Here is a 23,704-nt window from a genome sequence, read left to right on the forward strand (position 1 = left end):
GTTTAAGGTAAGGTAAGTAAGTTAAGGAGTTTAACTGCATGAAAAATCAACGAATTGATTTTAATCATCCGTGGCGTTCATTTCGTACCAGTATAAATTATCGATTATTAATCGTCTGTGGCGTCTATGCTGTGAATCCCTATTCTTTCAATCACGTGTACAATCTGTACAAAAGAAAACCGACAATTTTAAGTAACTGTATGAAAACCAATAACTTATAATAATTAAACCAATTACAGTGAAACTAAGGGATAATAGAACCCAAATTCTGCTCAAAGATCGATAATATGATTCTAACCGTCAAGTATACGTCAACGATAACAGTACAAAAAGAATGCAGAATACTTCTTAATTTTACTAAAATGATGGTCAATAAGTGATGAAATAAAAACGTACTATTTAACTGAAGCAGATAGAAGTGTAGAAATGATGATAAAGACGAAATGAAAATGTAATAATGATGCAGTGACGCAACGAACTCTCGCTCCACAAATTTGAACAGTAGAATGCCGTCCCGCGACGCCCTTCTCCAACGAATTACTGGCGGCAAGGACTTCGCAATATTTCACACCAATAGAAACGTTCGATTTGACTTGACAATATTTTGCACCAATAGAAACGCTCGATTTGATTTGACAACATTCTGCACCAATAGAAACAGTCGATTTGGCTTTACAATATATTGCGCCAATAGAAGCGTTTGGGTTTCTTACATACGAGCGCGCGTAAATTTGATCTATTCAAATAGCCAAATTGATGAAATTGAGAAATAGAAAACATATTTAAGACAATATTCGTTAACAATTACGAACAAAATTATATTCCTAACGATAAGCCTTTATATGTTACACGATTGAAGTTGCTATTATTACATAAAATATGGTATGTATTAATAAAAATACCATTATGGTATATTGTTTAATTATTCATAATATTATTATTACTAAATATAGAAGTTGAGAAAATTGTTCTATCCTGCTTTATGAATGTCGTTATTAAAAACATATATAATGTGCAAAAATTGTTAATAATTAGCAGTTTAGAATAGTCCTGGAGAAAAAGTCCTATCACAAAAAGAGAAATTTCTTTAATTAAAAATAACTTATTATTGTTCATTTTATTATTAATTGATGTATAGATTATACAATTTTTATTTTGTAATATATACTAAGATTATGTTCTGCAAATTCAATGCATGTGATTTCAACAATTCAAAACAGTACTACACACAAACGTCGTCGACTGTTCTTATGGCAACCTTTTCTACGTCCAATCGGTAATATCGCTAATAGATAATAGATAATGTTAACGGGGACTACCCCAAACTAACAAATTTACGTTGAGTAATTTTATTTATTATACGTATCTCAATGTCAAAATCCGAAATTATTAACAAATCGTGTTAAGTTTCAAAGTGTTAAAATATGTAGCAACTTAACCTAATTTGACAATCTCATTGTCTTATTTATGAACTTAATTATTACTTATTATTTGAAATTCTTTGAAATTCATATGGAATGTTCTGTTATATCGAAATGTAAGGAAACAGAAAGAATATCAAGTGTTTATTGATTATATACAATTGGTTAATACAAATGCTGTTATACTTTTTAGTAATTATCAAATTGTGAAATTGTATTTTCACTTTTGCTAATTGCATTTTTACAACATGAGTGATATGGAACAATCTGAGAATGTGGATACTGAAAAATGTGGCAACTATTATGCCTTGTTAGTTGCATTTAAAACTATGAACGAACGTTGTCAACAATTGGAAACAAGATTAGCTACTGTTGAGGAAGAAAATATGTGTTTGAGACTTGAATGTGGAAAGGATGAATCTGCAGTCATTATAAAAGCTAATGATAATGAAAAAACTATTGTACAAACCTTGAAGGTTTGTATAACATATATAGTAATGCATAGAATGTATGTATTTTACATTTTAATGTCTTATACTTTAATATAGTTTGATCGACAGGAAAAAATAGAAGAGCTCAAGAAACAGAAATCCCAACTTACTCACCAAGTCTTTATGGTAGCAGGAGAAAACCGACAGTTATGGAATAGATTGACTAAATTAATAAGAACCAATAAGTCCTTAGGAAGTCAATTGACAAAAATTTCCGATACACTTAAGCAACATTCTGCAGCGCAACCGTTAGACATTGTGTCCTATAGTTTCCGTGATATCTCTAGCTCTGTTAAAGAAGATAATAATCAGCAATGTACATTAACCACAAACAATGGTATGTATTCAATATTCATTTTTTAATTGGGTTGTATGTTTAACAAAAATTATGGTATTACATCTTGATCTAGGTGAGAAAGAACAAAGTCTAGAAGAGATATCACTTAGACTTATAAACAGTATTATGTTAGAAAAGTCAGATCTAGAACAACAGTATGCAGAGGTAAGCAAGAAGATAAGATAAGGCAAGACAATAAAACTTTTTTATAATTAATAATTGCTTTTATACAATAATTATTTAATTAGATGGTTGAATTACAAAATGGTACTGAACTAGACTTACGAAATATTGGCTTTACTTATCCTGAGGATTCAGATACAGATTCAGAATTATTAAAACAGCATGATACTAGACTCTCGCAAATGAAAAACACTTTATTGGCACAACAGGCAAAACTGAAAAGGGCACTGCAAAACTTCAAGAAGAAAAAAGGAGGTATAAATGAAGAATTATTGGTATCCTCGCTTAGTAAACATTCGGGTTTGTTAGTAATTTGTTCATTTCCTAAATATATCACGTGTATCTCGTTTAATTTCAATTCATTTTAATACGGTCGTGTTTAGTATCATTTAAAGAAGAAACCTAGGTTATTTCATTACAATATAGTCACATAATTATAAATTTTAAAATATACAAACTATTTTTCATATTTTGATAATATTGTTCAGTGAAGACACTATGGATACTTTTGCGTCTACTAAGCAGGATGAAAATACGTCTATTTATATATTTTAAGGAATTAACTTCAAATATAATTTTATAGGCTTAATGTGTAATAATTGCCGTACAAATGCGAATAAAGAAATGTGTCAAGCAGGTACTCAATTTAATTTCAATGAAAGTATTAAAGAGCATGGTGCAACTCAAACCAGTCTTCAAACTACAAGCCTATCTTTGGAAAAGTGTTCAAATATAGCAGATAATGCAGATCAAAACAATAAGATTTGTCCATTATGTGGATCATTTTATGGAAAAGCTGTCACATTTGCAGATTTTCATGAACATGTTCTGAGCCACTTTAATAAAGAAGTATCTGTAGATGGGTTTGAAATTGTTCACTAATAATTGTACAGGATGAGGGTTATGGTATAAACAATGAAGTACCTTTGATTTTATAGAGAATTTTATATATCTTTGTGGCTTTTTTAATAGGAGAATGGTAAATATAAATACGACCAACTTTTGTGAAGTGTATTAATCATAATAGAACTAGAAATGTTTTTCATTATTGAATTTTATAAATCGTTGATTCAGAAAAGATTTAATAAAAGCGAACTATCATGTATAAAAATAATGAAACTACATAAATAGTAAAAAAAGTGACTGTTATTGATATTAGACCTATTTTTATGTTCATGAACCATAGAAATATAGGAGAGATTTAAAATATTAACACAATATTTATAATTGTAATAATGTCACATTTTTAAATAAAACAAGAATTATCAATAGTTTACTTTGTTTAAATTTATTTAATATGAACAAAAATATCTTATCAATATAAAATAATTATTCACTTATCCTTAACATCTTCCGAAACTTCAGTTTCTAATTCATCTTGTTTTGAATCAGCTAATTCTTTTACTGTTGGCTGAAGTAAATTTGGATTGAACCAATCAGGCCTCTTTTTAGGTAATTCTACGATTCTTTGTTTCTATAAAAAGACATAATTGTAAATTATATGCACAATAATAATAAAATGAAATATTTCATCTTAGATATGTAACATTATGTAAATACCTTCCAAAAGTTATCTCGTAATTGTTCTTTTTCTCCTTCATATAATACTATAACATCCTGTTCAACAGGTTGCAATCCCAATGAATCTTGTATAGCTTTCTGTATTTCTTTTGTTTCCTTTTTTACTATTTCATAGCAGTATCCTATAAAAATTGGAAAAGGCCAAATATATCATAAGTTAGTGTTGCAATAAATCATAGTTCTTTTCAAAATTATATATCTTACCGCAAAGTGTACCAGCTTCATAATCGTGACCACATTTTTTACACATTAAGATATTTGTTTTTGGTACATGGGGTTTCCAAATATATTCAGGAATGCCAAATCTTCTACAAAGACGTTTTTCTATAGTTCGTCGTTTCTTAGGTACGGCCCATAAAATTGTTTCATTTAAAACATCCTTTATAGAACGTCCAGGAAAATTAATGGTCTGCACATTTACAGCGTTACATTCAATCGCGTATAAATTACCTAAATCAAAAGCAAATGGTATTTGATAATAATAATAGATTAGATATGCAAACATATACTATTCTACTGTTTGCATGACATTAACAATTTTCAATAATAATAAACAATTTAAACTCGTAATATTTTGAAGAGGTTAGGGACAATAAAGGATATAAATATTTCACTTCTGAGTTATGTATAATACCTAAATGTAAGTACAATATAAGAATATCCTTCTTATTACCTGATGGAAAGCCACGACGTAATATAATATCAACTACTTGATTAAATGCTTTAAATGCTCCATAAAGTCTACTCAAAATACCGTTCGCCATGTTTAAAGTATGTACCCCATAGATCATAAAGATTAACACAGAGTAAAATCAAGATGAACATGTTAAGATTTATTCTTAAAACGCAAAAGGTCACGAAATTTAATAACTTTTTTTTTTAATTCCCATATATAGCTTCACTTTATTCAAATCTTTAGTGTACCTTACAAACCTTGCAATCACCTTATTCATTATAATCAAAGAACAAAATTATTACGAAATTTAACAGAGATTAATACTATGAAAATTAAAATGAATCGCTGCAGAATATATTCTGATTCACAGAAACTGTTTTAAGTGTACGCTTATTTGGAAATGTACGCTGTAAATAGTGAAAGAAAGCAACCATTAAATAATTTATATATAAGAATTTGGAAAGTAAATAATAGAAGCATCAATTAGAGGTCGCTAATAGACTTTGAATTTAGCATTCTTCTGAAAGTCTACCAATATTTTGTTGGAGAATACTCAATGATTAATATTTTACTTATAATTTATAATGTATAGTTCTGTTCCGACTAATGTCGCGTGTAGCAGGTGTATTTACAGGTGGGGACGGGAAAGGGAAAAGTGGGTGGGGAAGTGATTTTGAAGTGTCGGTGGGGCTAGTGGAACTCGAAAGTCTTCGTAAGTCGTGTGACTCGGCTCACTACAGTTTTCGCTATGGCGTGTATAGGGTCGAGTAGGCTCTGTGCTCGTGCAGAGAAATTGTGCCAGTTCAGACATCTCGCCCAATTACGAAGGAAAGTTTCAACGACATGTGTCAAGTCACGACCTAGAATCGAACATCCGACCAGTACCTTGGTTCAACATTGTCAGGTACGTTAAATTTACTTCTTGGCACTGTTACGTTTTGTATAATGTTATCTAGAATCAGCATAGTCACGATGCAATTACAAATCATAGTTCTGATCATCATAGTATTAGTATTTTGTGATGCAAGCGAAAATTTTCTTTATTTCGTGCACTTTCAGTCAGATATTCGAGTAATTCTTCTGTTGTTAGTAACATAACCTACTATTCGTTTCGGGCATAAAAATCTTTCCGCGCCCTCACATATAATATATTTTGTTTAATTCTTACGTGTATATATGAAAAGGAAGATAAGGTGATAGACAATAATAACGAAATGTATAAGAGAAGGAATTATAGTGTTTCGTAGATTTTGTAAATTACATAATGTCTACTAAAATGTGTCGGTAAATCGGTGTTTCTTTACCGAGAAATTTATGTGAGATATCGGAAAGTAAACAGTGATTTTTCATACGAGCGGTTTTATTTTCATGCTATACATGTAAATTCGTAAAACTAAGGATGAGAGATTCATAATAGTCTAAATAAATTTCTTATAACCACGTTTTTATGCATCAGAACTGTCAGCTGTTTCTAGCAGACGACTTAGCTGCCGTCTGCTACTGACGTTAGTCATATTACAACTGTAAAACAGTATTGTGTTAGAAAATTTAGTAATTCATATAAAAAATATTACAAAAAATCATATTTTATATTATAATTTACTATTTTTACCATAACATCGTATTATTATATTTACAATGTTGTTTAAACATTATATCGACAATATAAGCGGCGTAAGACCGCGAAACGCATGCGCAATAGTCAAATTTAACTTTTTCGTTCATGTTCTGTGTAATGCGAACATTGAAGATCACTAAACTATATTAAATCATTATTATATCGAAAGAAACAAATACAAAACATTATTTAAAATTAATAATATCATTAATAATAATAATTTCATGCATTGGGAACATTAATATTCCATTTGAACAATTTCTATTCGCGCTTCAATTTCTAAGTGTCTTAGCAATCTCTAACGAAAGTTTTCTATAAATCGTTCTACGAACGGCAAAATGAATTGCACGACTTTCTCTGTTCGAAAGTGACACAGAGACCGGATTTTGAAATCTCTTTCAATACCTGGCAAATCGAAGACACGAGTTCGGCACGTCGGCGATGTCGTCCATAATTATTACGCAAGTCTTAGGTAAATTGTGACTCGTTGGTTGGGCGCTGATCGCATAGGAAACCTTTCCTTAGATTTCATGGGCCATTGCTGGGCAGTATTATCGAAATAAGTGAGAACCGGTCATGATGACATCGAGTCTGGGCGAATTTCAAGTCTTCGTAAGTAGGCTAACTGGCCCGTCAGATATCCTTCTTCGAGCATGGTTAACCCATGGAATCCACGTTCTTGACTTTCTCGGCTTGTTCGGTGTAGTATTCTACGTAGATATATAAATGTTGGCTCTTACTTACTCATTCTTCAATCAAGAATTTACGCTTCTTGTAAGACTTCCTTCAAATCCAGAATGCTTTAAATTTAATTATTTCTTTGACTATATTGGATTAATTAGATTAACATAAATAAGTTCGGTTATAATAAAGGAAATGTATTGAGTTTAACTGAACTTACTTATGTTATAACCCAATAGTCATTGTATGTTATTTATTGATTAGAGTTTTATCTGTCACGTCCTATTTAGTTGCCGCGTTCGGTAGCGTTAACTGACGTTTAATGCAACTGGCAATAAGTTCCACTTTCGGCTAACCTGCTATGTGCGGGAATACTGGCACGGGAGAGGATTAAAGTTGTTCGAAAGTAAATTAACAATATGTAATGATTTATTCAAAACTTACTCGATGTCGATATTGACAATTGACTGACAGACTGACGGATATAAAATTCTTCGGTTGACAAAATGATAACTAACTTTTCGATAGACAATGGTAATTATTCGGTTGATGAACGGTAATTAATTATTACTCGATAGACGAACGGTAATTAATTATTCGATAAACGAATGGTAATTATTGTTACTGACTTCTTTGAATCGCTACATTTATTTATATCTGTCGGAGATGAAAAAACGTCGGGGTCTTTCTTCTGAAAATGTTTAGGAAGATCTCCAACGTTTGTTCAAACTGCCGACTTTGTTTACAGTTTAAATTGTCTTAATATTGTTATAGAAACATAGTTAGGTAAATATAGAAACATAGTTAGATAAGTTTTCACAAGATATAGCTTTTAGCAGTTTTAACTGCCTTTCACTTCAAATACTGTAAACACGGTTTCAAATAAACGTTTTAAATTATCTTGATTTGAAAGAAATTACCAATTTTACTTTCGCGCTACGGATCGCGCGGGGCGCGGGACGTGACATTATCATTGCTAATGTAATGATTCATTACAGTATAACAATATGAATTACAGGGACTTTTTAGGTAGATTTTTTTATTATCGTCCGATTTATGGATGTTTTTAATAATATAGACATTGCATTAATTATTCAAACATTATAGATACAGATGAATGATGAGTAGAGTCGAATTTTATTTTCTACCATCTACAAGTCTCTATGTTTTTATACACCTTAATGGTAATAATCATTATTTGTGTTGTTGTTATAGTATTGAAATAGTATCACAACAATGAGAATCGATTTTACCGTGACTTATCGATAATATCGTCGAAGATCCTTTTATTGACTGAAACGAGTATTAGCCATAGAGTTAGACTAACAAATTTCGCAAATGCAAATGTAAGGTCATTAACATTGGTTCGATTTGCAAATCCTATTTCCCAATGGTCGTCACTCTCCATATCTTGCGTACAATAAGGGAGATTTCCTTCATTGACGCACGGCGTCTATGCTTTTGGCATTCTACTCTCGTGAACATTGCACGTGTGTACGCACGCACAGGAATGCATGAATAGTTTTACAATGCGATTATTGTTAAATTACTGCGCACTGCATTGGATGAGCCAGCCAATAAATTAACATAGAGAACCTACGTCGGCTTTTTTGATTCGTTCGGCCTAATTTCATTACACATACATGCCATTAATTAGCTGTAGTAAATTCATATTATATTGTACGAAGAATGGGAAAATTGATACAAATATATTTCTTTAAACATTTCTTTAACTATAGAAATGCTTCCTGTAAATGTATAATGTCGTATTTCATGTTGTTTATGTCAATGTTATATCTGACTACTTCTTTTGTATATACTGTCCAGCTTCACATGTTAAGGCCATTGGCGATCGATGCCATGCTAAGGTCATTCACTTACAAATAAAATTGTAAAGTTTCCAAGGCACATTTCGAAAACGAGCCACCAATCTACATACCAAAACACGTAGAATTTATAGAATTAAACGCGATTTCCGCTCCGTGAAACTATGTACGTTACAATTAGCCAATCGTTAATAGTATTTTAATAACGAGGTAGGTTGTGGATTGTTTCGATGTGGGAGAACCGGTCTACTGATATTTGATTTTTTTAATCCTTCTGTAACAGGTACTTATGGAAAGCATCGATACGTTGAAATTAGTAGAGCACGTTGGCCATGGGTGTTGCGTGGCGTGAATTTCCTAGAAGGATATAAGAAACATTCCGGGATGTTGCTCAATAGAAACTAATTACATATTCCCTGGGGGGACTGTCATTTGGGGCGGAAGACTAGTCACCTTACACCTGCGACGATAGTGACGTATTCTGATGTAGTGTACAAATTAGGATACAATCACGTTCATAATTCATAAGTACTGGGACATTCACAAAAACTAAGGGAAACCTCGAAAGGGCAATAGAAAAATCTGCGATTATCTTTTCTGGGATCGTTTTTGGAATCATTCGATATAAAGAATTGATTGTAGTAAAATAAAATCTATTTGTTGTAATAAAATAACAGCCTCGTGTAATAACATTTTCATCAATTCTATTTAAAAACAATGAAATCCTTTCTGATCTATATATTTTTCTTTTCATCACTGGTGAATCTCGACACTTGTATTATTAGATTTTTCATTACGTTTGTTGCATTACGCGGATACATTACACGCCTATTGAAATTAATCAGCCTGTTTTATTTCAATGAAAATATTCTCTTTACAAAGTATGCGAACTCACTGCGAGTGTTTGTACAGATTCATACCTTTACCGATATAATTAAAAAAATATAACTTACGAACCTACATATCCATTTTTGTGAATGGCTGTAACCTGCGTCAATTGTATCTATTTTGTATAATTCAGTATTCACTGGTAATATATAGCAAAAAACAAATAACATAATATACCGTAAACAGTTAATGGAGAAACCACTGATTCAAATGAATAATAATAAATTCATTTCTTGCAAAGAGTTCAAACGTAAAAATGTGAATATAAAGAAAGAGAAGCCGATGAAAGATAGGCCGGGGACGTGGGAAACGTAAACGGTAGCCTACATTCTACCTGTGCCTTCGTAATTCCAGCATGACGAATTATAGATCCAATCAACGTTGCTCACGAACGTAGTGATCAATGTGCATCATGTAAATAACGATGCTTTCGCAAGCTGGGGCAAATATTGCGAGACTGGCGAATCGGTGAACCAAAATGCTAGCCTTGTAGAAACATTTGGAAGATCGCCTTTCATCGATACAACGTCGAAGGAAGATCTCGAATGTTGACACGAATGTTGTAGTTGAGCGTGCATAGATATTCGCGGTAAGATTAACTACATATGTAAGTACGTGGATCAGACGAAAGGAAATAGCTTTCGAGAAATATGATTCTCAACGTGATCCGTGGAGGAGAAAAATTCTTTCGCTTGCGTTACGCTACGTTGCGTAAGGAAATATCGGTTAGAAAAGCTTTTGACAGTCATTTTGTTCTTAACACTATGACGACTTAAATATCATTAGCGATTGACTATTTTCGTCAAGGATCAGCCAAGTTATTAAATATTTTTGTTATTCGTCGAATATCTCGTTTCATCTGTATTCATCGCATATCGTTTGATTTCATGGAATAGAATTTCATTAAATTTTCACAATTTTACTGCTAATTTCTTAACACGGCGCTACGAGCCACGTATACAACTTTTCAAAAACGTTACCTGATCACTGGCCATAACACGAAACAACTTTTTAATTTCACATCGAGCACCTACTTTTTCGCGCCATAGTTTTACATAATCGAATCGTAGCCATGGAGCATGAAATTCACAGGTTCGCGGAGGACAATACGCGTAACGGCGAAAAGTACGAAATGTAAGTCATCGGTTTGAATCCAGATTCCGTGCTCCTTTGTACTGCATAACACACCTTTCGCCTCCGTGTTTTTGCGTGAGAACAGAAGCGGTACTAGCGTCGTTGAGATCAACGTCCACTTCGTCTAGAAGCTTGTCTGACGTCTACGATGGCTGCTTAGGTAACATTATCGATACTAGGTCATTCATCGAACTACATGTTATCGCCTTGCTTCTTTCTCGGAAAGTTGTTTCATAGGATTTTTCTCGTTACTTTTTCTGCGAAGTTTCCGCAACTTAGAAGAGAAGAGTGGTTTTTGATGGACTTATCGGCAAATCGACGGTGTTTATGCAAAAATTTATATTCTTATGAATATAATTAAAGAGATAGAGTTGTTCGATAGTCTTCAAAATAAAAATCGGTTTAATATATCTAGATTGGTATTGAAACTTCATTAATAATAGTGATCGATCTGATCTAATTGCTATTCTATGTGGCAACCGTATTAACATATTTCGATTGCATTCATGTTCTTCGTCTATGAAAGTAAACGTTAGAATAGAGGTTACATTCGCACATAATCATATCGTGAAGTTTTGAAAACGTGTAATTGCCTTTTGCGCTTTTTCACACGATCGATATGTATTTATCAAAAATTATAATTTATTTCTCAGCAGCCTAGTAGAAAAATGTTCTCGAAAAATCTTGAGAGTAACAATGATCATCGGCATTACGTGCAGTTAACCACATCTTAATCCAATCTGATGACACAAGGTCTAACAAAAAAAACCTTCCGGTAAATCCTTGATGTCTATCTGATGATCCAACAATCTCGCAATAACATGGTTAAATTGGTCATTAAAGCAATACATTTCACGCACTTCGAATACAACGATAAGTGCAATTTAAGTAACATTAAAGATCCCTATTTAATGAAACCCTGATTATCCAGACGACAATGTGAAATAATTGCCGTGGAAGGACGAGAAATGTTACCGAACACATGATTTCCTGTGGATCTTTACTATCGCGGTATAATTTACAGTAACGCAAGCTTTGAGGTCGACCTCTGGCTTGAGACGCAATTGAAGAGAATGTCCGCGATGTACAGAGGTATGTGGCACACCTGTTCCCCACGAGAAACTAGCATCAATGCGGCTTTAATCGAGTTATTAAAAGATCTTCTTCGCTCGTAAATTATTACGAAGACAGATCCTTTTATCGATGGTGACCAAACGTTTCCATATGTTCGACTAACGATTCGTGATCCCTCCCTGATCAGATCATTTGTATGCATCCTGGTTCAAAGAATTATATATCGATTTCACGTAACGTTGCTTGGCAACTACTGGTTCATGTCCATTTGACCAGTTCTTTTAACGGTTGTTCCAGTTCTTTAAGGAGTTAGAGGTTGTGTTTGAGATAGGATATCGACAAGATTGAAAACGAGAAAAGTACTAGATTGAATATTGATAAAAAGGCGATGGAAGATGATAGAGATATCCGAGGATGGAGTTAATTAAATTTGAAGAACTTCGAGACGTTGATTAGATGTCCTTTTGAATTATTCTTTCGAGCTATTGCCACCTGGTGTCTTTGGAGATCCAAGGAACAACTTGTGTCTGTCTATCGAGTCGAGATCTCCTTCGGCCAGACGACTGATGTCAATACTACTCGCGTTTGTGTCTGTCTAAACCTCTTTAGGAACAGGCAACTGATATCTATATATTATATACCATTTAACGAAATTAAACTTGTGTCTGTCTACTGGACCCAGCTCTCCTTATGATCGGACAAATTATGGCAATACTACTTGGCGTGACATATGAACAGAGTTTCCATCCAAAGACAATGTCTCACTGTATTCCCTAGATTCTACGTCTCTCTTGATAACTAATAGCTCCTCATTAATTCACTCGAATACTTCAAAATACCCGAACCTAAAGTACACCATATTTTCTCATTCTTTCGTTATTGTATTAAAAAGTAACGATGTTTCATAATACATAACAAGTTTGATCGTTCTATACAGTTCAAACTTGTAGAAGATCAAGATTGAATTTAAAAACGGCGAAGCTTGCATGACTCAAATAAACCTGCTATACTATAAATGCATAAAAATCCGCGATCTAGTAATCGGAGGAGTTTCAAAAGAAGATCGACGCGTGATAAGATTTTCATTCAGGGAACGTTTGTGAATCATCCGCGGTTCTCGCGCACTGCGTCAATTGAGACGTTTCTTGCATGAATGAGTACAATGTCTATGGATGTGCCGAAGCTGTGGAGAACGATGAAATTCACGGATCTTGATCACAAGACTGGCATATTAACGAAGGGCCGCGCATCAGAATGATTGCAAAATACTGTTATGGAATATTGCAAGTTGATCGTGAATAAATTAAGTACGCGATTTTTACATAACGATTTCTCGTCGATGTAGCTACATTCCTAACAATCAGATGTATTATTAGATATCCTCGCCGTAAGGCAGCTTATGGTATATTTAATTTTAATTCAAAAAATTCTTGTCGACAATGAAGTTGTTTCCTTGAAAGTGGAAATAGTTCCGAGAAGTGAATGAATGAACGAATCCGTAAATAATTCTTGTACTTATTTATTCTTATCAGTACGTTCTATTATTTTTTCCTGTTAGGGATGAAGCAGTTGTTTCCTTTTGTTCTTAAGCGTAGTCTAATTTTAGATAATTGGTTTCACTACGAATAACTCGAGTATGCAAATCTATGTAAAACATCTTACTTCGTGTTTCCCTTATTTTTTAAGAGAACAATGATAATTTTTTGCAAGTGATTCACTCCTCTTCGTTATGTATATTTCAGTTTTTGTCCAGTCGTATTTTTCTCAATTATTTATTAACGTTATTATCGAATTAACAGTTATTTTTCTTCTCAGTCGATTATCCTTAATTATTAACATTATTATTCAAATTTCCTTACTTCATCATTTCTCATCGCAAAACGCGAATTAATTCTACTAAGATATCTTCAACGCTCGAAATATTTTTCCATCTTATAGCGCCTCACCTTGATTCCAGGAAGTAACTAAGAAGTCACAGCTTATCCCATCGAAAAAATATTCGCCAACCATGAATTTGTAATTCTATTAGCGAGGAAAAATTCAGTAAATCAATTCGCGAGAGAATGTTTCTGCGAGGAACACCGGTCATTCATTCACAGGCTGGAATTCGGCATTCATCTTGCTTCCTAATGTTCTTATGACATAACGGGACGATAATAGCAGGATCGTGTCGAGATTACGAAGGTTCGGCCGTGTCCTCCGGTCAATCGAATTCTTTAAAATCATACGGTTACAATGTCAAAGCCAAACTTGTATTCTATAAACGTATTTGTGACGTATGATACCTTCCTAATTACTCGATGATCTTCATTCAATGGTAACTAACGACATATATCCTGTATAATAATTTACATATGTCTTGTAACAGTTATTATTCAATTCTAACTCACAGGGTGTTCACTCCAGTAGGATTCGTTTAGATTGTATTCGGAGGAGCATCATTTACTTTTATTGAAAGAAATAGTTTGGTCGATGTATTTGTGGTATAAAGACTGACTTCGCTGTACAAATTCTTTGGGAATTATTAGCAGTAGAAAAATTGTTTTGAAAATAAAAAGTATAAATTAAATACGATATCGAATTGAAATAATATTTAAATAGCATTAAATTTTCTGTTTAGTAACATTAGCTGTGAAAATGGAAAATGTAGCAGTGCTGTTTTATGAGATGCGTAGTCATAATATTTTTAAAAAATAATATTAGAAATACTGTTGGTAAAAATTTATCTATTACAACGACATGTTTTATAATTCATAAATACTTCATAAGAATTTTCATTGAAATCTAATCGAAAGTGAAAATTTAATTCATCTGAAGAAAGAAATTTTATTTTAACAGAAGTTTGACTAGTTAACTCTTATAGTTTCCACGTTAAATTGTTCGTACAAATTTACATACATGATACATTAATAATATCCATACATTAATATCTCCTATTTGAAGTTTTACTAGACTCATTGGCTCTAACACCTGTTCAGGATTGTATAAAAATTCAATATGCTAAAAATGTACTGTAATCTGACACACAAATCAAGTATCTAAAAATTACACTATTTTTGGAGTTGGTTATGAATTCTAGCTACGATGCTGTGTCCTCTGGTATTATACTTGCAAATCCCATCCGGTTTTTTTTCGTTTATCGATGATGTGGTCTACAATGATTTAAAATGTCTAAGTATTCCTTCGAGTTATATGTGTCTCACATTTGGATAGTTTAAAAATAGACCTTCCCAGAAATTCAGGAATATATTCTTCTTAGCCCATGTAAGAATAAAAAATGTAAAGACCTCGAAATATGTAGATATAAAAACTTAAAAGGGGAATTAATAAATTTAGATATAAAAGAGGATTTATAGTATTATACAGTATATATAATATAGGATTTATAGTATATAGTAAGTGTATTTATAGTGTGTACTATTATTTTATTGCGTTCATTGAAAAGTTAATAGGACAATTCGGCAAAGGTTAAAAAACAAATCTTTTCTTAGCGTTTTTTAATCTTTACGAAGTAACGTTTGTACGTATATACGTGTGCGCATGTACTCATTATTTACGCCGTTGCTTCTAATCTAATCTTTACTTCCGGCCACGTCCACACCCTGTTGAGAAGCGTTGTGTCAGAATCGATGAGCAGTTTTACAGTTACAAGTTCTCATGCGTGCCCTAACCGAGAAATAATCGCGAATTAATTATACTATTGTACTTAAAGTTATGGAAAACTCTAAGTTATGAAGAACCACGAATAGGAAAGATACATGCATTTTTATAGAAATAGAATTAATACAGAGGCGAGAAGAACTGAAGAACACTTATTAAATTATGTATTACTTCGATTCAAAAATCCTAAAGTATTTGCGATTTAATAATACTTTAGTGAACTGAATCTAGGATTTTATATCTCAGCAAGTAAAATTAACGAAATTCGTTCTTCGAAATTCTTCGAAAGGATTCTTAACTCTTTCACAATCGATATGTCGAAACAAATCTATATTTCTTGTGTTCTAAGTTATTTTACTATAAATGAAGATACTTCTTATCTATGAATAGAATATTTTCGAATCCAAAGATACCACGATGCAAAGAACGGAATGTAATTTTGGTCTTTCGAACACCAAATTTCTTTCCTTTATTTTTCTTCCGTGTGACACGTTTAACTTTTTCCAATTTTCTTATCAATTTCTCCTGATATCTCTCGCACGCTTTATCATCCTCATTCTCAAAAGATCCATCCTTCTACTCAATGACTTCATAAATAATTCTCCACTCCTTGACCAATCGTTTAATTCTACTTTATTCATCCCCTTAAAAAGATACGGCTGATTTGTTGTTGATATCAACACGCGAGACTTCCCGTACAGTGTCTTCCGCATTTTTTGAAATGCAAATCCGCGGTATGGTTTGCGCGGCAAGTTATCCTGTAGGCGTCAAAGCCGAAGGAGACGTCGCATCGCGCATATACGATGATAACGCGGAGTCTCATTCGTAGTCGAACAATGGCTCTAACTACCAAGGTCTGAAAGAGTTCTCTGTCACGTCCTGTCTCGTAAATTCATTCGCTGTGTCCAGAAATATATTCTCTTTTTGGGGAGGGGACAACAGAGAAGAAGAAAGGTTTCACGCGATTGGCTAGTTCAAAGGATCTCTCGAAATGCCTTTCAATTTTACTCTCGTCCAGATAGCGGCTCGTTTGATTTTCCGATTTTATACAATACGTTCGGATGCGCTTTTATAATGTATCGCACAAGCTGCGCGCATTCGTACACAGGATCGCTGATTTTTATATTCCGATGGTATTCTTTGTGTTGGCAGCGGGTTCAGTTGAAATACCAGGAATTGCGAGAGTTGCACGTTTGAAAATGAATTTCGAGAATAGATCGAGATAAGAATAAATTAAGATATCGTGGATACTTATTGAGATTTATAGACTCGTGAGTGCAGGCGATGGAACGAGAACCTAATGCAGATTTCTTTCATCCTCTAATTAATATAAAGAGTATTGTATACTTTTATGTATTATCGGGTTATTTGTCTATTTAGATCATTATTAGGTTTTTTATTGTTTTAATCGAAATGTTCTGCCGCTAAGTTTCGCTTGGATATTTGTTCATAATCTTGTTTTGGGATTTCTACATATAACCATAATTAGGATTTCCATATATAGTTATAATTAGGATTTCCACAAATAGGCATAATTGGCGTTTCCACAGGTAGTTGAGTTTTACCTATGTTGAAACTTAAACTATAGAAACACGTTTTTGCACAACGATTAAAACACTTAACGATGCTCGTTATTTACTTTCTCCGTGTCTAAGTATCTACATTGCCGCAACCTTGACATAAACAAAATTATTCTTGTATCGAAGTAGGTAAGTGTAATTTGGGTAGCAGTTGCTTTCTCCACTGTGGTTTAGTAGAGTCGTGAACATTGGTCGTTGACTCTTTCTAGCCTCCGTGAATAGATGTGTTTGGGACGTCATTTGAAAAAAAAAGTCAGAACATCTCTCATTTTCTGTCTCTTCTATGTTACAATGAATCTTTCGTCCCAACAACTCTCACACACTTCAATCAAAAGGAAAAGGAGCCACTGTCAAACATACTTCTAACAAACATACTTCATACGTTTAAAGCTCCTTTAAAAATTCCGCAAACCCACGATCAGAAAAAGAAAAAAGAACTGAAGATTCCGCCACCTCGGTGAAGAATCCAAAATCGAATTCCAAACTTTCGTATTGCCAAATTTTTCTCTCGTCACCGTGTTTTGAATTATTCAACGTCGTCATGTAATCAGGTTAATCATAGACCGTATCTATAAATAGGACACTACTGGTGCGTCTTGCCATTCGAAGGAACTTATTAATCGAATTTAACGTTCAGACGTATTTTTAGAGCGAGCACGGTACAATGACTGTAACAAGTTAACGTTTCTTCCTTCTCCCGAGACAACGCAACGGAACGAGCGGTTTCTCTGGCTCGGGAACGGCGTACAGGTGCCCTCGATACCCAAATGCGAATCACGGTAAAAGTTGAACGTGATTACGTGCTACGTACTTACATTCGTGGTGTCTACCAGCCGACCCGGCTCTTGCGATTGTTGCACGATCTTTTATCGATTTGATGGGCGATTCTTTGGACGTTGCTGAACCGTTTCCACAAAAAACGATCGATTCCTTATCTGAAGAGATCGCAAACGAAAGATACGAAGATTTCACGTATATTGATGTATCTTAAGGATTTGGCTTATCGGTTTTATCCGATAATAGACGATATGTTGGCTTTTGATATAGTACTGTCCCATATAACGACACAATTGAACTTCTCAGAAGACACATTGATCAATTCCACTTTTTGTAGATTTTTGTAAGTTTCAACAGATCTACGATATGAATTTTGTTAACCCAGATAGACTACGTATATAATTTCATAATTTTCCATGAGAACGTGGTATGGTATGATGTTATTAGTGTTACGAAATATAATTATTATTACATCAAGTTTCAAGGTAGATTTTCAAAAAAAAGATCATGCTTACAAGATCAGTGAATCGTGGAGTGAATTTGCGAAATCGGTCATCAGAATAATTCGGTTAATGCGATAGTTGCTAGTAAAATGTACTACTTCTAGACTACTTCTACTCCGTGTACTTATCTTTTCATCAGAAAGATGTTTATTTTAAAGATAACATCGAAGAACGTAAAATTTTGTTAAAATATACATTTCAAAACTAGCTTTCAGAAATTTTTGACATTTTCGTGCGTTCTGTATAATCTCGAGACATTGTGCAAGCGCACAACGTGAAATCGTCGCATCTACTTTTAAATTAAGATAAGCAGTCAGACACCGTTTCGGCTTTCAACATTTAGTATCCAGTCGATACGTCAATTCCACAGAAGAAACTGGAAAAGACCGAATTGTCCAGGTATTGATTAGAGTCTCATTCAAATTGCAACGAAGATACGATATGGAAATCGAAATTGCCAGAAATATGAAAAAGTTCACATCTTGTCTGGATTATCTTGCGCTATTAAACTTATTATTATTAACGAAATTTGACAAGTTACGTTGACAGAAATATCTACCTTTACACAGCAGTGATAAATTTAATAATTAAACGAAATGGAATTTTGTCAGTAAATTTTACAACTTGTCTTCATTATCATATTCATCGAAATATCGTAAAAAGAATCGATAATCCACAGTCAATGATCTATAGAACGAAAGAAATGAACAACCTACAATTTGTAATTTGAGCTTATGATTGACTGAAAGTATTGTATCTTTATCCAACTGAAATAAATAACAAAAAAAAGAGAATTATATTTAAGTGCGATGATGACGCTGTTGATTAATTTCTGGCGGCTTTTTCTGTCCGATTGGAAAGGGGATTTCTGATATGTCAAGGTCGCTGGACTCAAATTCATGCCTATGTATATGTTCTTTTCGGCACGTACGCCACTTTCCCATAATGGAGCGAGTCTTGGTCGAACAGCCTTGCAAACCTGCATGCAATATTGCGTGCGTGCACCTATCAAGTATCGAGGAAGTAGTAGAATCCGACGAAGATCAGACATCCGTGGCTTGGCTGAAACTACTTACGCTCGTTTAGAAACCTGTTGCTTCCTTCGCCGATAATATTACGATTACACGTGATGACAGCATATTTTAACGAAGGATAAATAGATAAGTGATCAATCGTGGACAAAAATAGTTGTAGAATAATTTATCGAAGAAATCTTCTATAGTTACAGCATTAAGATTTTGTATCTGAAGGGAAATTAATTTTAATCCGAGTGTTTCTATTTCTTGTAAATGGAAGGACGATAAGATTTATTTTTAATAAGAATGGACGACACGTGAAAAAGATACAGTGTGGCTACGAAAAGTACTTGTATATAATTTATTATAATATTTACATGTTAATTAATTCAAGCTTGAGTATATTAAGGTATATTTATACTTAACTACTTTCATGTTATCTATGAGATCATATCACTATGAGAATGAAATTTTATTTTTTAATAAAAAAAAACGCTTCGTTGAAAAATAGAGATATAAATACTTTTTGTAGCCACTATAGGTGATTTCTAAATAGAAAACTTATTAAAGCCACGAAATTGATAATCTAACCGTGGTCAATATACTGAATGGTTTCTACAATGTTCAGTATTTTCTTAGAATTGCATTCTATTTAACCTAACGCACAGAGTTTCCTCTTAACCTTGGTTTTCCATTTTCTTCTCGAACTGAAGTAACATTCTATTCCATAAATTTCGCGTATAATGGAGCAACGAAAGAGTTTCGTGAAGACTCTCTTTGGATTCCTTTCGAGCGTTCACAGCCATATATCTTTCTCCCCTCTCGAAACTGCGAAGAAACTTTCTTTGAACCTGTTTACCCTCTCCTTACTCAATATACATACTTACGTACACCGTTTCTGATTGTCGATACAATACTCGTCTGTCCATCGAATATTCGAAGTCTAATACGGCCGTGATGGTCAAAGACCTTTCGGTTTCAGTGGAGGTCGAAAATTTAGGTCAAGAACGCGAGCCCTTTTGGCGAATGGGACACCTGCACCTATCGTTTTATCTCACGGTCGTGTTTCCTTCATTGGCTATCGTGTCGAAATCCTAGTGTCAAAAATACCTCACGAATTTTTGCGAATGATTGCGAACATGATTGCGAATTTGATAGCTTGCTCAATTAGTGAGAAGTTACTAAAGCGTATAACTGTTATTCGATGGCCGTGTCCATTAGTTTCCTGATTCTGAACGAGGCTGCTGTCCTTGTTTGGAAACTGGATCTAGAGGGTGACAGGAATGATCGCGTTGAATGGTCCAACGTTTAGATATTTTATGGCCTTTGAAATCCTGATTGGTAATTGGCAATTTTAGTGGCAGAAACTCGTTCTGATCGATTCTGTATTCACTGTATCGATTCACTGCTGATTGAAATCTTCTCCTATTTATTTTAAATTACCATAACATATCCTGTTAAATAATTTTTATAGAAAACCTGAAAAGAGTCGAATGAAAAGAGTTCAAGAGACTTTAAGAGATTCAAAACTTTCTTCGTATACCTGTTCCATATTTACAAGAATCGAAGTACCATAAATCGTAAAAAAGTATTCTGGGAATATTTGTTGGTATTTTATTGAAAAGACTTTACAAGTACCAAGTGTATCTAACGTTGTTGCAACATCTCTTATTGCACAATGCATGATCCACGTGAAATACGATTCTCTGTCGATCATATCAGTCATTACGCAAATGTCACAGACGAATTGGCGTTTAGCCAACAATTCATCGATCTCGCTATCTTTTCTCACCTTCATCTCGATCAATAAAACTCACGATCGAACCTGAGTTCGTTATTCGGATCCAAATCTGGCACATGTAATCAATTATTATATGATACGAATAATTAGCGATTGGACAAACTCCAAAGACCATCGACCAGCACTACGATAGATAACACAACAGAGCTCGAACAATCAAGGTCAGTGGGCATTTCACAACAACTTTCCACGAAGGTTCTATCGTGGCTGACAATCGTCGTCATCCACTTTTCCTTTCCCAAATAGGCCGAGCAATAAGTAGCACGACGTCGAACGATGAATGAGCGGAAATAAAGCGGGCGATTAGGTTCACCACAGGTCATTGCGTCTTTGTCCTTCTCCTATTTTCTTGAACGTTAGTCAACAAATCGTTGGGCAGTTGATATTGGACTTTCTGGTTCTGTCGATTGTTACGATGCAGTTGCGTGGTTATAGCACCAAGGTTCTTGGACAATTCTGATAATAGAATTCTTAAAATGAACATACTCCGCGCGTAATTTTTGTTGGAGTTAAGTATCGGTGATAATTTGAGTAACATTTCTCTTTCGAGTTAACACGTTTATGGTGTACGTGTACCACAGTCTATGTTGCTCAATTTGTATTAAAATTGCATGTGTATGGAAGATACATACGAGAGAATTGAAAATTGTCATTCTTAATATACAGATAATTGTACGAAATCCGTAATTCTTGTCTTTTGAAGATTCATGGGTACATGTGTATTGATATACTCAACACAGGAATTCGAGAATTTGGAAGTTTTAGAATTGACAATTCTTAGTGTCAATGATATATATTTGAACATTATACGTTTGAAGTTGCGAACTACGGTGTCTATAAAAAGTATTTGTACCTATCCTCATTTTTCAACGAATCTTCCTTTTTTTATTATTATTATTATTATTAGGTTCTACATTTAATTTCCATAGAAACAAATTTCTATAATCGCACGAAATGATACGAAATTTGTTATAGTCAGATCTAAGTAACTAGGTGCTAGTGTAGTTTTCATTTCCGCAATATGAAACTTTTTTTCGCACGAAAATATTGTTTCAGTGATACGAAATTTACTACAGTCGGATCTAATTAATCGGTAGAAAAGTGCAATAATAAAAGCATTTATTAATGCAACAATAAATCCACGACGTGGTGTATCCTTTTTATAGCCACTGTACAATATAATTGGTCGTTAAAATGGGAATTGCTTTAATTGGATATACAATATCGCGAAGAAATTACGTATAATTAAAGTTTTATCTGAAAAAAAACTACCTAAGGTATTAAACACGCCGTATATTTGAACTTATATTTGAACAAGATCTATGCGTCTCTGGATCTGTTCATCGCGTTTTACACGTTAATGTCAGACACGAGTTGCACCGGTGAACATAGGCTACGAGTGTTCAAGGAACGATATCGAATGTCAAGAGGCATATGGAGTGAGAAAATACACTTTCTCCGACGATTCTGGCCGACCCACATTTTGGAATCGCTCAGAGTCGCGTTCATGGATGCTGATGACCGTCGATGAACGCTTCGACCGCGTACTCCAAGCGAAATAAATCCAGCCAAGGGAATCAAGGTCGCTCTCACAACACTGCCGAGACGTTTTCGAGCATTTGCCAAAGTTCGCTGCACGCTTGTAGCGATGGCTTTGAGGATTCGTTTCGTCCATAACTGGTTTCAAATTGGTTTTATGCAACTTACGTTCAGCGTAATGCTTTAATTGGTAAAAGGTGAATGCGCAATACTGCGTTCACAAATTGATTAAACGGTTCTGCTATTAAAATTCATACGGTGATTGTTCATAGAATAGTACGAACAAATTATTATTAAGAAAGTACCAATTACGTGTTATTTAACGTATTTTTCTCCCGTAAAACGCGTTGAAGTACCGTGGAAAATTACTCTTTTTTTTACAGTTATAGTTGCCGAAGAATGTTTTTTGGAAAGAACGTACGATATTTAGAATTGAATGTGTAATTTTGTGAAATATAATGTACCGCTATTTGCAGTTACAAAAATGAATTTTGTGTAAATTAAGGCACATAGAGGAAGGGAAATTTATGCTTTTTATTAAGATTATATCAATGTATTCTTTCGTGGGAAATATGGGGATATCTTTTAAATCTATCGAGATGGAAGTCAATAAAATTTTTGTATTTTTTGAAGGAATAAAGCAGAAAAGTATTTTAAGTAATTTTATTATGGAACCGGCTTAAAGTAGATAACTGTATATGGCCTTGTACTGGTTTAAAAGAAAAGCTAATACGTTTTCTTTACACTTCATATTTTGATTGTCATTTTTGAATAAAACGTGAACCCTGGATATCTATTTGTCACCCTGCTGAATGTATATGTTCTCACAAATCACACAATCAATATGCTAACAATGTATGCATTGTGAATAACATGGAACCATTCTTCTTTTTTTTTCTCACATATGCATATATACTG

General features: G+C 33.7%; 3 protein-coding genes across 6 annotated transcripts in view; 2 read left to right on the plus strand and 1 right to left on the minus strand.

Annotated features, from left to right (window-relative positions):
* The first annotated feature begins 1,168 nt into the window (after positions 1–1,168).
* On the plus strand, positions 1,169–3,708 carry spn-F (C2H2-type zinc binding domain-containing protein spindle-F). Of its 4 annotated transcripts, none has more exons than XM_033335436.2 (6): positions 1,169–1,276; positions 1,615–1,897; positions 1,970–2,249; positions 2,323–2,414; positions 2,498–2,687; positions 3,016–3,708. In XM_033335436.2, the coding sequence occupies exons 2-6, from the start codon at positions 1,670–1,672 to the stop codon at positions 3,312–3,314; spliced, it is 1,089 nt and encodes a 362-aa protein (XP_033191327.1). In that variant the 5' UTR covers positions 1,169–1,276; positions 1,615–1,669; the 3' UTR covers positions 3,315–3,708. The 4 variants fall into 4 exon arrangements, with proteins under 4 accessions (XP_033191327.1, XP_033191326.1, XP_033191328.1 ...); XM_033335435.2 differs by having other exon boundaries at positions 1,219–1,537; XM_033335437.2 differs by having other exon boundaries at positions 1,222–1,537; positions 1,982–2,249.
* On the minus strand, positions 3,695–4,819 carry mRpL32 (mitochondrial ribosomal protein L32). Its single transcript, XM_033335438.2, has 4 exons — positions 4,687–4,819; positions 4,218–4,463; positions 3,993–4,135; positions 3,695–3,906 (listed from the first exon to the last, which is right to left on the minus strand). The coding sequence occupies exons 1-4, from the start codon at positions 4,802–4,804 to the stop codon at positions 3,766–3,768; spliced, it is 648 nt and encodes a 215-aa protein (XP_033191329.1). The 5' UTR covers positions 4,805–4,819; the 3' UTR covers positions 3,695–3,765.
* A 590-nt stretch (positions 4,820–5,409) lies between these two features.
* qless (decaprenyl diphosphate synthase subunit 1 qless) overlaps positions 5,410–23,704 on the plus strand; it is a 53,143-nt gene continuing 34,848 nt past the window's right edge. The window contains exon 1 of the mRNA XM_033335434.2: positions 5,410–5,593. Within this exon, the coding sequence (XP_033191325.1) occupies positions 5,438–5,593 (156 nt within the window). The 5' untranslated portion in view covers positions 5,410–5,437. The remainder of the gene's footprint in view (positions 5,594–23,704) is intronic.

Source organism: Bombus vancouverensis, chromosome 15 (assembly GCF_051014615.1).
Source record: "Bombus vancouverensis nearcticus chromosome 15, iyBomVanc1_principal, whole genome shotgun sequence".
In the NCBI taxonomy this organism is placed as follows: Eukaryota; Metazoa; Arthropoda; class Insecta; order Hymenoptera; family Apidae; genus Bombus; species Bombus vancouverensis.

Coding starts and splice junctions, on each gene's coding strand:
- mRpL32 (XM_033335438.2), bottom strand. CDS start 4,804: ATGATCTATGGGGTACATACTTTAAACATGGCGAACGGTATTTTGAGT. Junction 4,136..4,217: donor TGAAGCTGGTACACTTTGCG/GTAAGATATATA, acceptor CAATTTTTATAG/GATACTGCTATGAAATAGTA. Junction 3,907..3,992: donor TACGAGATAACTTTTGGAAG/GTATTTACATAA, acceptor GTCTTTTTATAG/AAACAAAGAATCGTAGAATT.
- spn-F (XM_033335436.2), top strand. CDS start 1,670: ATGAGTGATATGGAACAATCTGAGAATGTGGATACTGAAAAATGTGGC. Junction 2,250..2,322: donor TACATTAACCACAAACAATG/GTATGTATTCAA, acceptor ATCTTGATCTAG/GTGAGAAAGAACAAAGTCTA. Junction 2,688..3,015: donor CTTCAAGAAGAAAAAAGGAG/GTATAAATGAAG, acceptor ATAATTTTATAG/GCTTAATGTGTAATAATTGC.